The 14119-nt window shown below is 47.7% G+C and overlaps 1 protein-coding gene across 1 annotated transcript in view; it reads right to left on the bottom strand.

Annotated features, from left to right (window-relative positions):
• The window catches only part of SPATA21 (spermatogenesis associated 21), a 40490-nt gene extending 30875 nt beyond the window's left edge, over positions 1–9615 (bottom strand). Inside the window, 2 exon segments of the mRNA XM_032759045.2 lie at positions 7717–7801; positions 9488–9615. Coding sequence (XP_032614936.1) covers positions 7717–7750 — 34 coding nt within the window. The 5' untranslated portion in view covers positions 7751–7801; positions 9488–9615.
• Positions 9616–14119: the final 4504 nt, after the last annotated feature.

Below are 14119 nucleotides of genomic sequence, written 5' to 3' on the forward strand. Positions count from 1 at the left end.
ATGGCTATGTTTGCTTTCTTGATTGTGGGAATGGTTTTGTGGATGTGTACATATGTCAAAACATTAAATTGTACACTTAAAGTATGTGCAAGTGTATGCCAATTATACCTCACTGAAGCTGTTAAAAATAAATCTTACCAGGCCGGGTGCGGTGGCTCACACCTGTAATCCCAGCACTTTGGGAGGCTGAGGCGGGCGGATCACGAGGTCAGGAGATTGAGACCATCCTGGCTAACATGGTGAAACCCCGTCTCTACTAAAAATACAAAAAAAATTAGCCGGGCATGGTGGCGGGTGCCTGTAGTCCCAGCTACTGGGGAGGCTGAGGCAGGAGAATGGTGTGAACCTGGGAGGTGGAGCTTGGAGTGAGCCGAGATCGCACCACGGCACTCCAGCCTGGGCAACAGAGCAAGACTGTCTCAAAAAAAAAAAAAAAAAAATTACAGATAAATAAAAAAAGATCTTGTGGTTAAATAAGTTTGGGAAAGGCAATATACTCCAACCATATCTTTTTAAAATTTTTTATTTATTTTTTATTTTTATTTATTTTTTGAGACAGGGTTTCACTGTCACCCAGGCTGAAGCACAGTGGTATGATCTTGGCTCACTGCAGCCTTGACCCCAGGCTCAGGGGATCCTCCCATCTCAGTATCTGGAGTAGCTGGGGCCACAGACATGTACCACCACATCCAGCTAACTTTTGTATTTTTTGTAGGGACGGGGTTTCACCATGTTGCCCTGATCTCAAACTCGTGGGCTCAAGCAATCCTCCCGACTCAGCCTCCCAAAGTGCTGGGATTACAGGCATGAGCCACGGTGCCTGGCCTCTAATCATATCTTGCAAAACCTTACAAAGGCTCAGCAGCTAGTAAACTGCTTCCAGGATATCCTAGCATACAGAAACCTGTTTCAGCTTTGTTAAACTCAGCATGTCCCAATATTATCTGTATACAGAACCTGGCACCTCCTCCCTCCCCCCTGCACCCATTGACATACCGTGGGGCCACTCTGGAAACAAGACTTATTTTTATTTTATTTTTATTTTTTTGAGACGGAGTTTTGCTCTCATCACCCAGGTTGGAGTGCAATGGCGCGATCTCAGCTCACTGCAACCTCCACCTCCCCCGTTCAAGCTATTCTCCTGCCTCGGCCTCCTGAGTAGCTGGGATTACAGGCATGTGCCACCACACCCGGCTAATTTTATATTTTTAGTAGAGATAGGGTTTTACCATGTTGGCCAGGCTGGTCTTGACCTCAGGTGATCTGCCTGCTTCAGCCTCCAAAAGTGCTGGGATTAACAGGCGTGAGCCACCACGCCTGGCCTGGAAACAAGACTTAAATGCTTGTGATGTAGGCTGGGGGAATAGCCCAGTGACCCGCAGACTGAGTGCTTGACATCTTCAGGGCACAGAGGGGAGCAAACACTCTGTCACCCAGGCTGGAGTGCAGTGGCTTGAACATAGCTCATTGCAGCCTTGACCTCCTTGGGCTCAAGGGATCACCCCTGCCTCAGCCTCCCAAGTAGCTGGGACTACAGGTACATGCACCAGAATGGGGGGCATGGTAGGAGGGGGGCTCTTTCACCTCCTCTGTGGTAGGTCATTCCATACCCTTCTTCCCAGATCTCCTGTTACCTGGCAGCTCTCAGGAGGCTGATCCTCCCCGGTTCCCCGGTTCTGTTGCCTCCTCTGCTGGCCCTTGATCTCCTTTCTGGAGCCCAGCTGCTGCAGCTCTTCAGGTACTTCAGGAACCCAGGAAGGCAGCAACCCCAGCTCACTCTGATCCTGGCCTGCTTGCAGCTCCTGGGACCCTTCCTGGGGGACCCAAGAGGACTGTTTCTTCCTGGAGAAAATAGACAAAGTGACACTTCAGCTCCCAGACTGGGGCACTGTTTTATATATATATATATATATAGAGTCTCGCTCTGTCGCCCAGGCTGGAGTGCAGTGGCGCAATCTCGGCTCACTGCAAGCTCCGCCTCCCGGGTTCACGCCATTCTCCTGCCTCAGCCTCTCCGAGTAGCTGGGACTACAGGCGCCCGCCACCACGCCCGGCTAATTTTTTGTATTTTTAGTAGAGACGGGGTTTCACCGTGGTCTCGATCTCCTGACCTCGTGATCCGCCCGCCTCGGCCTCCCAAAGTGCTGGGATTACAAGCGTGAGCCACCGCGCCCGGCCTGTTTTATATATTTTTATAGAGCTAGGCATACCATAGGTGCATACCTAATCCCTAGAAGGACCAATGAAGGACTCACAGGAATTCCCCAAATCACAGAAACTTTGATGTCAATGTTTGGGGGAGTTAAAATTTAAACTTTCACAATTATTTGTAGAGACAAGGTCTCGCTATGTTGCCCAGGCTGGTCTTGAACTCCTGAGCTCAAGCAATCTTCGACCTCGGCCTCCCAAAGTGCTGGGATTAGAGGTACGCGCCATTGCATCCAGCCTAGAATTTAAGTTTTATAGTATTTTTTAACTGTTTTTCAGAAAAAAATGAAACAAAAATCAGAACTGGGATGCAGAGAAGACAAGAGATTTGAGCCTAAGTTCATAAAGCTAAAGATAACTGTTCAAAATTTGAAGCTGTGTATATCCGATCTCACTTTAGTATTCTGGAGTATTTCCTCCAAGTTTCTTCCTATGCATATGTTTGTTTGTTTGTTTGTTTATTTATTTATTTATTTATTTATTTATTTATTGAGACAGAGTCTTGCTCTGTCACCCAGGTTGGAGTGTAGTGGCATGATCTCAGCTCACTGCAACCTCCACTTCCTGGGCTCAAGCAATCCTCCTGCCTTAGCCTCCCAAGTAGCTGGGACTACAGGCATATGCCACCATGCCTGGCCAATCTTCATATTTTTTGTAGAGATGGGGTTTCACCATGTTGTCCAGGTTGGTCTTGAACTCCTGGGCTTAAGTGATCCGTCAACCTCAACTTCCCAAAGTGTTGAGATTACAGGCATGAACCATGGTGCCCCGCCATATATATATATATTTTCGCTCTTGTTGCCCAGGCTGGAGTGCAGTGGGGTGATCTTGGCTCACTGCAACCTCTGCCTCCTGGGTTCAAGTGATTCTCCTGCCTCAGCCTCCCAAGTAGCTGGGATTACAGGCATGTGCCACCACGCCCAGCTAATTTTATATTTTTAGTAGAGATGGGGTTTTGGCATGTTGGCCAGGCTGGTTTTAAACCCCTGACCTCAGATAATCCACCTGCCTTGGCCACCCAAAGTGCTGGGATTACAGGTGTGAGCCACTGTGCCCGGCCTAATCTACTTTTTTCAATTAACATCATAGCCTACATTTTTCCCATGCTGAAAATCCTTCAGAAACATGCTTTATATGTTTTTTATGTTCATTAAATGTATAAAATTCCATATTTTAAAGATAACCATCATTAACCATTTCCCTATTGTGTGGGCGCTTAAGGGGTTTCTAATTTTTTAGTATTTAAGATAATGTGACAGTGAAAGTCTTTGTGCATAAAACTGCTTGAATCACCAATTATTTCCTCATGGCCTATTTCCAGAAATGGGTGAGGATAAAGGTGGTTTCAAGGCAGTTTAAACAAATTGCCACGTTGATGAAACAGGTATGCTTAAATGGTTTCTATTTCCACCAGCATGGTAGGCAGTAGTTGACTCAGTGGGCTTCGGACCTGGCTTGAGTTGTCTCTCCTAAATTTTCCTGTAGAGGAGGCTATTTAGGAGCTTCTGGTTATAGTCAAATCCAACTAAGCCAGCTAGTCTTTACTATTTCTATTATCCAAGCCTTTCACTTTGCCTCTATCTGGCTCGCTCTTGATTTTCTCTTTTTGAATACATTCTTGCTGTAGAAAAAGTTTTAAAAAAACACAAAATTTAGAAAACAATTACATGTACATCTTTATGTGTTCCTGTGTTTCCTAACCTTTTTTTGTTCATTATTAATTCAGTGAATCAATATTTATCGAACATTTACTATGTGTCAGGCATGGTACTAGGCATGAGGGCTTTGAGGCTGAACCAGGTATATGATGCTCCTCAAACAAGACACATAAAAGATGTTTGTGGTCTCGTTGGGGGAGTTCAGACAAAAGGTTAACACGAACTCCTCAGTGCAACTGGTGCAATGAAAAAGAAGGACAAGGTGCTGTGGTGGGTGGAGCTGCCTTGGCCTGGGAGTTCTCCATTCTCTCTCTCCCCCGCAGGTGGGCTACAGGGGGTTCTCTCCCAGACCTGTTCTCTGGAAAGCCCCTCAGCTCACCCTGGTCTTGCTGGAGGCCTCTGCTCCTGGGTTCTGAGCTCTGAAGGCCCCTTCTCGAATGCATCTCTGTGTCTGGGCCCCTTCTCTGGCCCTCCTGAAGCTAATGAGAGCTGCTTCCTGCTGCCCACTTCCGAAGCATCCAGAAACATGACCTGGACAGAGATATCCATGGCAGTGGCTTGAGGGCTGGCATTGAGTACCCATTCTGGAGTGATCCCTCCCACTCCTCCCTGGGCACTCTCCTGGCCTCAAGGACAGGGAGATCCCGTGCCTGACTGGGGAAGCTGTTGGAGAGGGGTGCGCAGGTGCCGAGAGGCAGGGATGCAGGGCCTGGCCCTGCGGTTGCTGTTGCTCAGCACCTAAGGCTCTGGTATGAACTGGAGTTCAGATTAGTACCCGAGACAAGGGGATTGCCTTAAGGACAGCTTGAAAGAGCACCCTGGGGGACTCCAAGACTCTCACAAGGTCCAAGAGAGGCCTTCAACAATTCCCATGCCTTCAAAACGCAGGCTCTAGTTTGAACTGAGTTATTTCATTTTTTGAGACAAGAGTTTCACTCTGTTGCCCAGGATAGAGTGCAGTGGCACAGTCTCGGCTCACTGCAACTTCCACCTGCTGGGTTCAAGCGATTCTCCTGCCTCAGCTTCCCGAGTAGGTGGGATTACAGGTGTGCCCCACCACGCCCAACTAATTTTTATTTTTTAATTTTTTTTGTAGGCCAGGCTGGTCTTGAACTTCTGACCTCAAGTGATCCGTCTGCCTCAGCCTCCCAAAGTGCTGGGATTACAGGCATGAGCCACCGCACCTGGCCTGAACCGGGTTTTGATCACTATCATGGTCTGTCACTCTCCAACTGGGTGACCTGGAGCCAGTGACTGAGACCCAGCTCCAAGCATCACCGGAATCAGCAAACTCCAAACAAATGGACTTAATTAACTCATTGACATTGATATAATACAAGATTCTGATGTGAGCTAATACTAACAGGCACCTACTATGAGGCAGGGCCTGTGCTAGGTGCCTTAGTCAACACCGTAAAACAAATGAGGCTGCAAGGGGTGCAGTGACATGCCCAACATCATACAGCTGGGTAAGTGGTGGGACTGGGACCCCATGACGATGCTTGTTGAAAAAATAAATGGGTGGATGAAGGAAGCCCTGAATGTTCACCTCTAGCCTCTCTCCTAGCCTCCTTTCCTAGCCTCCTCCCCTCCAGGCCCTCTCCCTGCCCCAGGGGAAGTGAGGATTTATAACAGAGGCTACAGGGAACATACCCAAGGGCATGTTGACTTCTTATTTTTTATTTTTTGGCTTTTTTTTTTCTTTTCCTTTTTGTGGAGAAGGGGGTCTCGCTACATTGCCCAGGCAGGTCTCAAACTCCTGGACTCAAGCTATCCTCCTGCCTCTGCCTCCCTAAGAGCTGGGATCACGGGTGAGCCACCACGCCTGGCTTTTTTTTGTTTTGAGACGGGGTCTCACCGTGTTGCCCAGGCTGATCTTCAACTCCTGGGCTCAAGCAATCCACCCACCTCTGCCTCCCAAAGTGTTGGGATTGCAAGCATGAGCCATGGCACCTGTCTGACTTTTTATTTTATTTTATTTTATTAATTAATTTGTTTGTTTATTTATTTTTGAGATGGAGTTTCACTCTTGTTGCCCAGGCTGGAGTGCAATGGTGCAATCTCCGCTCACCGCAACCTCCACCTCCCAGGTCCAAGTGATTCTTCTGCCTCAGCCCCCCGAGTTGCTGGGATTACAGGCATGCACCACCATGCCAGGCTAATTTTGTATTTTTAGTAGAGACTGGGTTTCTCCATGTTGGTCAGGCTGGTCTTGAACTCCCAATCTCAGGTGATCTGCCTGCCTTGGCCTCCCAAAGTGCTGGGATTATGGGCATGAGCCACTGCGTCCGGCCGCCTGACTTTTTAAATGGTGATATCTTTGGCCCTGAGGAAACTGGATGGTGAGGAGGGTCTTCCTTATGCTCTTCAGTTCATGCTACTTGGCACATTCAAAAAGAGGCTGGCAGGGCACAGTGGCTCACACCTGTAATCCTAGCACTTTGGGAGGCTGAGGTGGGTGGATCACTTGGGGTCAGGAGTTCAAGACCAGCCTGTCCAACATGGTGAAATCACATCTCTTCTAAAAATACAAAAAAATTAGACGGAAATCATTTGAACCCAGGAGGCAGAGGTTGCAGTGAGCCATGATCACACCATTGCACTCCAGCCTGGGTGACAGAGCAAGACTCTGTCTCAAAAAAAAAAAAAAAAAAGAGGCCGGGTGCAGAGGCTTATGCCTATAATCCCAACAATTTGGGAGGCTGAGGCAGGCAGATCACTTGAGCCCATGAGTTCAAGACCAGCCTGGGCAACATGATAAAGCCTTGTCTCTACAAAAAAAAAAAAAAAATTAGCAGGATGTGGTGGCACATGCCACACCTATAGTTCCAGCTACTCAGGAGGCTGAGGCAGGAGGATCGCTTAAGCCTGGGAGTTCGAGGCTGCAGTGAGTCGTGATCGCGCCACTGCATTCCAGCCTGGGTGAGAGAGTGAGAGCCTGTCTGAAACACAAGCAAACAAACAAACTAATAAACATATTTGATGGAAAGAGGCTGAGAGCTGTGATGGAAGCTTAGGATGCAGGCTGGGCGCTGGGGAGGGGCATGGAGGGAAGCCCCGAGTAGCTCTCAGGAGAATAAAGCTGGGCCGGAAGCTGTGAGGGGAGTTTGGAGGCCATGCAAGGCACCTAGAAGAGCAAGTAGGCAATTCTGGGTTTGCTCACCCTGCAGCTCTTTCCGTTACAGAAGCCAGCATTGTTTTTGGGAAACTTCTCTTCTCTATTCAGCCCATGGGGCTCAGTGGAACCACCTATCACCTCTGTCTCCATTGTATCAAGAGATCCAGACCACTCCCCACTGCCATGGTGACTGGTTCAAGGATGAGCATCTGACCACAATCTGGGCCAATGACAGTGATGCTAGAGACTTGCTTCAACTATTGCAAAGAGGCTCACTTCCTGTTGGAATGCTAAACCAGCAGGTGTAAGATGGGAAGATGTAATCCTGGAGGGGCCAGGGCCATCCTTGCCATCTTGCAGGGAGAGCTTGCTTGAGAATGAATCCAACACAGAGGAACATAGAGCCAAGAGATACTCATTTAGCACCTTGATCTAGCCATACCTGAAGTCTATGAATGCCTGTGTCAGTTACCCAAACTGATGTATTCTCTTTTCTGCTGAATCCAGTTTGAATTGGGTTTTGTGTCCATTTTTAACAGAGTCTTAATTAAAGCAGCTGGGGAGGAAGCCTGGGCAGGGGAAGGGAAATGTGCCAGCTAGGAGTGAATGGATCAGAACACGGGGTGCAGGTCCCTACCTTGCTGACTCCTGGTATGATGGGCTCAACACCAGCCCTCTTTATGGTGATCCTCAGGCCAGGACTTGGCTGGGTCCCTGGAGCCTTGGTTCTACCCTCTGTGTACATCTGGGTGTTTCTATTGTCCATGATGCCAGGGCCAACATGGGTGCCAAGTGAGGGGCATCAGCTACTGTGCTCCTACAGGAGAAATCCAATCAAGCGTCCCACCAAGCCCATCAACTAAGTGCTGCTTCAGGAGCCCACGTGGAGCCTGTAATGTAGACAGCCTGGCTCTAGGGAAGAGGCGGGGCCAGGCCTGGCAAGGAGAGGCATGCAGCAAAACCAGAGAGCTAGCCACATGCCATTTACCCACATGCTTTTCCTAGTTCTCACAATGACCCTGAGGAAAAGGGGCTCTGGAAGGCACAAGATTTGCCCAAGATCTAACACCTGCTAGGTCGCAGATGAGGATTTGAACCATGGCCTGTTGAATCCCAAAACCCAGGCACTTTCCCCAACTGTGACATTTCCTAAAGGGTATTCTTTGGCATACTGGTCCCTTGAGATGCTCCAAGGGGCCGGGCACGGTGGCTCACGCCTGTAATCCCAGCACTTTGGGAGGCCGAGGTGGGCGGATCACCTGAGGTCAGGAGTTCGAGACCAGCCTCAACATGGAGAAACCCCGTCTCTACTAAAAATACAAAATTAGCCGGGCGTGGTGGTGCATGCCTGTAATTCCAGCTACTCTGGAGGCTGAGGCAGGAGAATTGCTTGAACCTGGGAGGCGGAGGTTGCGGTGAGCCGAGATCATACCATTGCACTCCAGCCTGGGCAACAAGAGCGAAACTCTGTCTCAAAAAAAAAAAAAAAGAAAAAAAAAAAAGAAGAAAAAGAGATGCTCCAAGGGGTTCCAAGGCTAAATGCCTTTGGACAGTGCTGTGATAAGCGAAATGATACAGGCTCTTTCCTGTACAACTTCTCAGAGCCTTTAAAATACTAATGTGCCTTTTAAAGAGAGTCCAAGAATGTCACAGCTGCTCCTGCTATAGATGAAAACTCCATGTTCTTAGATGGGGCTAAGGAACAGGAACTAGAGACATCTGTCCATCTGTCTCAGGGCCCCAAGGTCTCCAGCAGCAATCTGCAGTTCACCAAAGCACCCACACCCTGCCCTGGACACATCCTTTCTTTTTCTTTTTCTTTTCTTCTTCTTCTTTTTTTTTTGTTTGTTTTGAGATAGAGTCTCGCTCTGTTGCCCAAGATTGCAGTGGTGCAATCTTGGCTCACTGCAACCTCTGCCTCCTGGGCTCAAGCAATTCTCCCGCCTCAGCCTCCCTAGTAGCTGAAATTATAGGCGGCCACCACCATGCCTGGCTAATTTTTGTATTTTTAGTAGAGATGGAGTTTCACCAGGTTGGCCACGCTGGTCTTGAACTCCTGACCTCAAGTGATCCGCCCGCCTCAGCCTCCCAAAGTGATGGGGTTACAGGCATGAGCCACCACACCTGGCCATTTCTAAAGCCTTTCTTACTGTCTCTCCTCCACCTCTTTCATCCAACCTCATATTCAGCTATGCCACCACCCCCTACACAAACTTTCTGTTTTAATCCAGGCAGGCTCCTGCAATCCTAGTCCCACAGACCCCAGCCTCTGTGCCCACCTCCCATTTTTTCTATCTTTCCAATAGCCCCCAACCCATCCTTCAAGCTCCTCCCTCTTCTCCAAGTTTCCCACCATCTCAGCTCTCTCTCCAGCCACTGAATTCCTTTGAGGCAACATCAGCGCCATTTCTATGGGTACATGGACCCCCTTTCACTGTTAACTAGTTTCCAGTAGTAAATCCTAACCCCCACGCCCCTTCCTCCCATAGTGAGACCATATGACCTTGAAGATCTTGATGGTGCTTCTTCCACTTTAAATCATGGCAGGCCCGCCAGCATCCATGGAAGAACCTTCTATGTGCTGGAAACCTTTGTACAGTATTCTCCTAACAGCCCTGTGAAGTCAGTGGGTTCAGCCCCGTTTTAAAGATAGGGCAATTAAGGCTCTGAGCAATGTCTTGTCTGATACCACATGGCCAGTCTTCAGAGGAGCTGGATTCAAACCCAGGCCCGCCTGACTCCCATGGCCGCTCATCTCACTATATCATTTTGCCTACAAAGAAGCCTAAGTCATTCATGCATTTCCTTGTGCAATCAATAACCGTGTAATGACACATGCCCATGCTAGGGACAATGTCAGGCCTTGGGGGATACACTGGGTGTCCTGACGGTTCCCACAGTTTACCAGGGACACAGAGGAGGCGCACTTAATAGCTGCTGACCCAAGTCCGCACTTCCTTTTCCTGCCCTCCAGGTCCTTCCTGCAGTTAGAGCTGCACCCCTACCGTGCAAACCAGACCGCAGCTGGTTTGGTGGGGTGACCTCCCACCTCTGGTGCGGCTCTGGCCTCACAAAGGACCAGGCTGTCACCTGGAGCAGAAAAGTCAGGACTGTGGCCAAGTCCTTCTCTCTTGCCTTGGAGTTCCTTGCCCCTCCCCAGCCTCTTTCTCATTAGGGTTCCACTAACCATTCCCGCTTCCTCTGAGTCTTCCTGTCTCGGGGTGGATGAACCACCTAGGGAAAATCTCCCCCTATGCCCCTCAAACACACCCCCTATTGTCCACTGTCTCTGCCTGAGAATGTACAGGCTCAGCCTTGGAATTGTCAGGCCCCAGTATTACACAAACTGAAGTTTTATGGAGGCAGAAGCCCCAGAGGGGCTCCAGCCCCCGTCTGTCCACATTTGGAGCTTGCTAACTGTGAGAATCTAGACAAGGAGGGGAAGCCCCAGCCCCAGCAGAGGGTCTTGGAATCCAAGGGCAGAACTGGGAGAGAAGTTGACAAATATCGACTATGTCACCCTTTCAGATCTCTTGGGACCCTTTTTTGTTTACAGCTTTATTGAAATTTAACTCACATACCATACAGTTCACCCATTTAAAGTGTACAATTCAACAGCTTTCAGGATATTCACAGAGTTGTGTCACCCTCGCCCTAATTCTAGAACATTTTTATCACCCCAAAAAGAAACCCCACACCCTTTGGCCATCATCCCCAATCTTCCCACCCCAAACCCAGCCCTAGGTAACCACTAATCTACTTTCTGTCTTAGTGGATTTGTCTATTCCGAACATTCCATATAAATGGAATCATACTATATATGGTCCTTGGTGAGTAGCTTCTTTCACTTAACGTCATGTTTTCAAGGTTCATCCATGTTGTAGCACATATCAGAATTTCATTCCTTTTTATGGCTGAGTAATATTTCACTGTATGGCTAGACCCCATTTGGTTTATACATTCATCAGTAGATAGAAATTGGGGTTGTTTCTTTTTTTTTCTTTTTTTTTTTGAGACAAGGTTTTGCTCTGTCACTCAGGCTGGAGTGCAGCAGTGCAATCATAGCTTACTATAGCCTCAAACTCCTGGGCTCAACGGATCCTCTCACCTCAGCCTCTGAGTGGCTGGCTGGGACTACAGATGCATGCCACCATGCCTGGCTCGTCTTAAAATTTTTTAAATTTTAAATAGAGGTGAGGTCTCATTAGGTTGCCCATGCTGCTCAAAGTCCTGAGCTTAAGTGATCCTCCCACCTTGGCCTCCCAAAGTGCTGGGATTACAGGTGTGAGCCACCATGCCTGGCCCATTTCCACATTTTACCTATTATGAATAACGCTGCTATGAACATTCATGTACAAGTTTTTATATGAACATACATTTGCATTTCTCTTGGGTATGTACATAGGAGTGGAATTGCTGAATCACATGTCAACTCATGTTTAGCTTTTGAGTAATTGCCAGACTTTCTCAAAGTGGCTGCATCATTTTACCTTCTTACCAGCAGCATATGACTGCTCCAATTTTTCTGCATCCTCTCCAACACTTGTTATTATCTGTCTTCTTTCTTTCTTTCTTTAGTTTTTGAGACAGGGTCTTCCTTTACCACCCAGGATGGAGTGCAGTGGTATGATCATAGCTCACTGCAACCTCCAACTCTGGGGTTCAAGGGATCCTCCCACCTTAGCCTCCTGAGTAGCTGAGACTACAAGTGCACACAACCACACCTGGCTAATTTTTAAATATTTTGTAGATGAGAATCTCACTATGTTGTCCAGGCTGGTCTTGAACTCCTGGGCTCAAGGGATCCTCCCACCTCAGCCTCCCAGTGTTTTGGGATTACAGGTGTGAGCCACTGTACCTGGCCTTACTTGTCTTTTTTATCATAGCTATACTAGTGGATGTGAGTGTAAAGTGTTATTTCATTCTGATTTTGATTTGCATTTCCCTAATGGCCGATAATGTTGGACATCTTCATGCGCTTATTGGCCATTTGTCTATCTTCTTTGGAAAAAATGTTTATTCAGAGCCAGAGCCTTCGTCCTTTTTTTTTTTGAGATGGAGTCTCGCTCTGTCACCCAGGCTGGAGTGCAGTGGCCTAGTTCCAGCTCACTGCAACCTCCACCTCCCATGTCCAAGGAATTCTTCTGCCTCAGCCTCCCTAGTAGCTGAGATTACAGGTGTGTGCCACCACACCAGACTAATTTTTGTATTTCTAGTGAGACGCGGTTTTGCCATGTTGACCAGGCTGGTCTCAAACCCCTGACCTCAGGTGATCTGCCCACTTCAGCCTCCCAAAGTGCTGGGATTACAGGTGTGAGCCACCATGCCTGGCCCTTTTTTTTTTTTTTTTCAGACAGGGTCTTACTCTGTCTACAGGCTGGACTGCAGTAGCATGAATGTGGCTCACCATAGCCTTGACCTCCTGGGCTCAGGTGATCTTCCCATTTCAGCCTCCCAAGGTGCTGGAATTACAGGCATGAGTCACAGCACCCAGCCTGCCTGTGTCCATTTATATTGGGTTGTCTTTTTATTATTGCATGATAAATGTTCTTTATAAATTCTAGATACATGTCCCGAATCATATATATGATTTGCAAAAATTTTCTCCCATTATGTGGATTACACTTTCACCTTTTTGTCTTTTGAAGCACAAAAGTTTTAAATTTTTGTAAAAGTCCAATTTATTGTCTGGGTGCAGTGGCTCACACCTGTAATCCTAGCACTTTGGGAGGCTGAGGCGGGCGGATCACGAGGTCAGGGGTTTGAGACCAGCCTGGCCAACAAGGTGAAACCCCATCTCTACTAAAGATACAAAAAATTAGCTGGGTGTGGTGGTGCATGCCTGTAATCCCAGCACTTTGGGAGGCCGAGGTGGGCAGATCACCTGAGGTCAGGAGTTTGAGACCAGCCTGACCAACATGGAGAAACCCCATCTCTACTAAAAATACAAAATTAGCCAGGCATGGTGGCACAGGCCTGTAATCCCAGCTACTCAGGACGCTGAGGCAGGAGAATTGCTTGAACCTGGGAGGTGGAGGGTTGCAGTGAGCCGAGATTGCACCATTGTACTCTAGCCTAGATGACAGGGTAAGACTGTCTCAAAAAAAAAAAAAAAAAAAAAAACTACAGATAGGGTGCAGTGTATACTGCTCAGGTGATGGGTGGACCAAAGTCTTACAAATCACCACTAAAGAACCTACTCATGCAGGGCAAGGTGGCTCACGCCTGTGATCCCAGCACTTTGGGAGGCCAAGGGGGGCAGATCACTTGAGGTCAGGAGTTTGAGATCACCCTGGCTAACATGGTGAAACCCTGTTTCTACTAAAAATACAAAAATTAGCTGGGCATGGTGGTGCATGCCTGTAATTCTAGGTACTCAGGAGGCTGAGGCAGGAGAACCGCTTGAACCGGGGACATAGAGGTTGCAGTGAGCAGAGATTGCACCACTACACGCCAGCCTGGGCAACAGAGCAAGACTCTGTCTCAAAAAAAAATTTACTAATGTAACCAAAAAACAAAACAAAACAAAACGAAAAAACCTTAGTCATGTAGCCAAATACCACCTGTACCACAATAACCTATGGAAAAATAAATAAATAAATAAATAAATAAATAAATAAATAAATAAATAAATAAAAGTTTTGAAATCAGGAAGTGTGAGTCCTCCAACTTTGTTCTTTCTCAAAATTCTTTGGGTATTGAGTGCCCCTTTTATAAGTGGTTTCCTCATCTGAAAAATGGGAGAATTTCTCTTGGAAATATCTATGATAGCAGGAAAATACAGCAGAGAAATATAAGTGACGTATCATATATATGGCTGGAGGCTGTCAGGGAAAGCTTGTTCACCTCACACCCCACCTTGGCCCTGCACCTACCAGAAATCAGCTGGGTGAGTCATAGTGAGATTTTCCACCCCTGCTCACCGCCTCGCACACAGGATGGACTCTGTCTGAGTCTATACTTTGCCTGTTGGCTTGAATTGGATTTGTTTGGTATACAGGGCAGTTAAACTGGGAATAGATGGCAGGTCCAATTATTCTCAACAGCAGAGGTTTAGGAATGCATTTCAGGTATGTCCAGCCATGTGGTTAGGGTTTGAGAATAAGGCAAGGGGCTGTGTGACCTCCAACTACTG

Source organism: Hylobates moloch, unplaced genomic scaffold (genome assembly GCF_009828535.3).
Source record: "Hylobates moloch isolate HMO894 unplaced genomic scaffold, HMol_V3 SCAFFOLD_9, whole genome shotgun sequence".
NCBI classification, from domain to species: Eukaryota; Metazoa; Chordata; class Mammalia; order Primates; family Hylobatidae; genus Hylobates; species Hylobates moloch.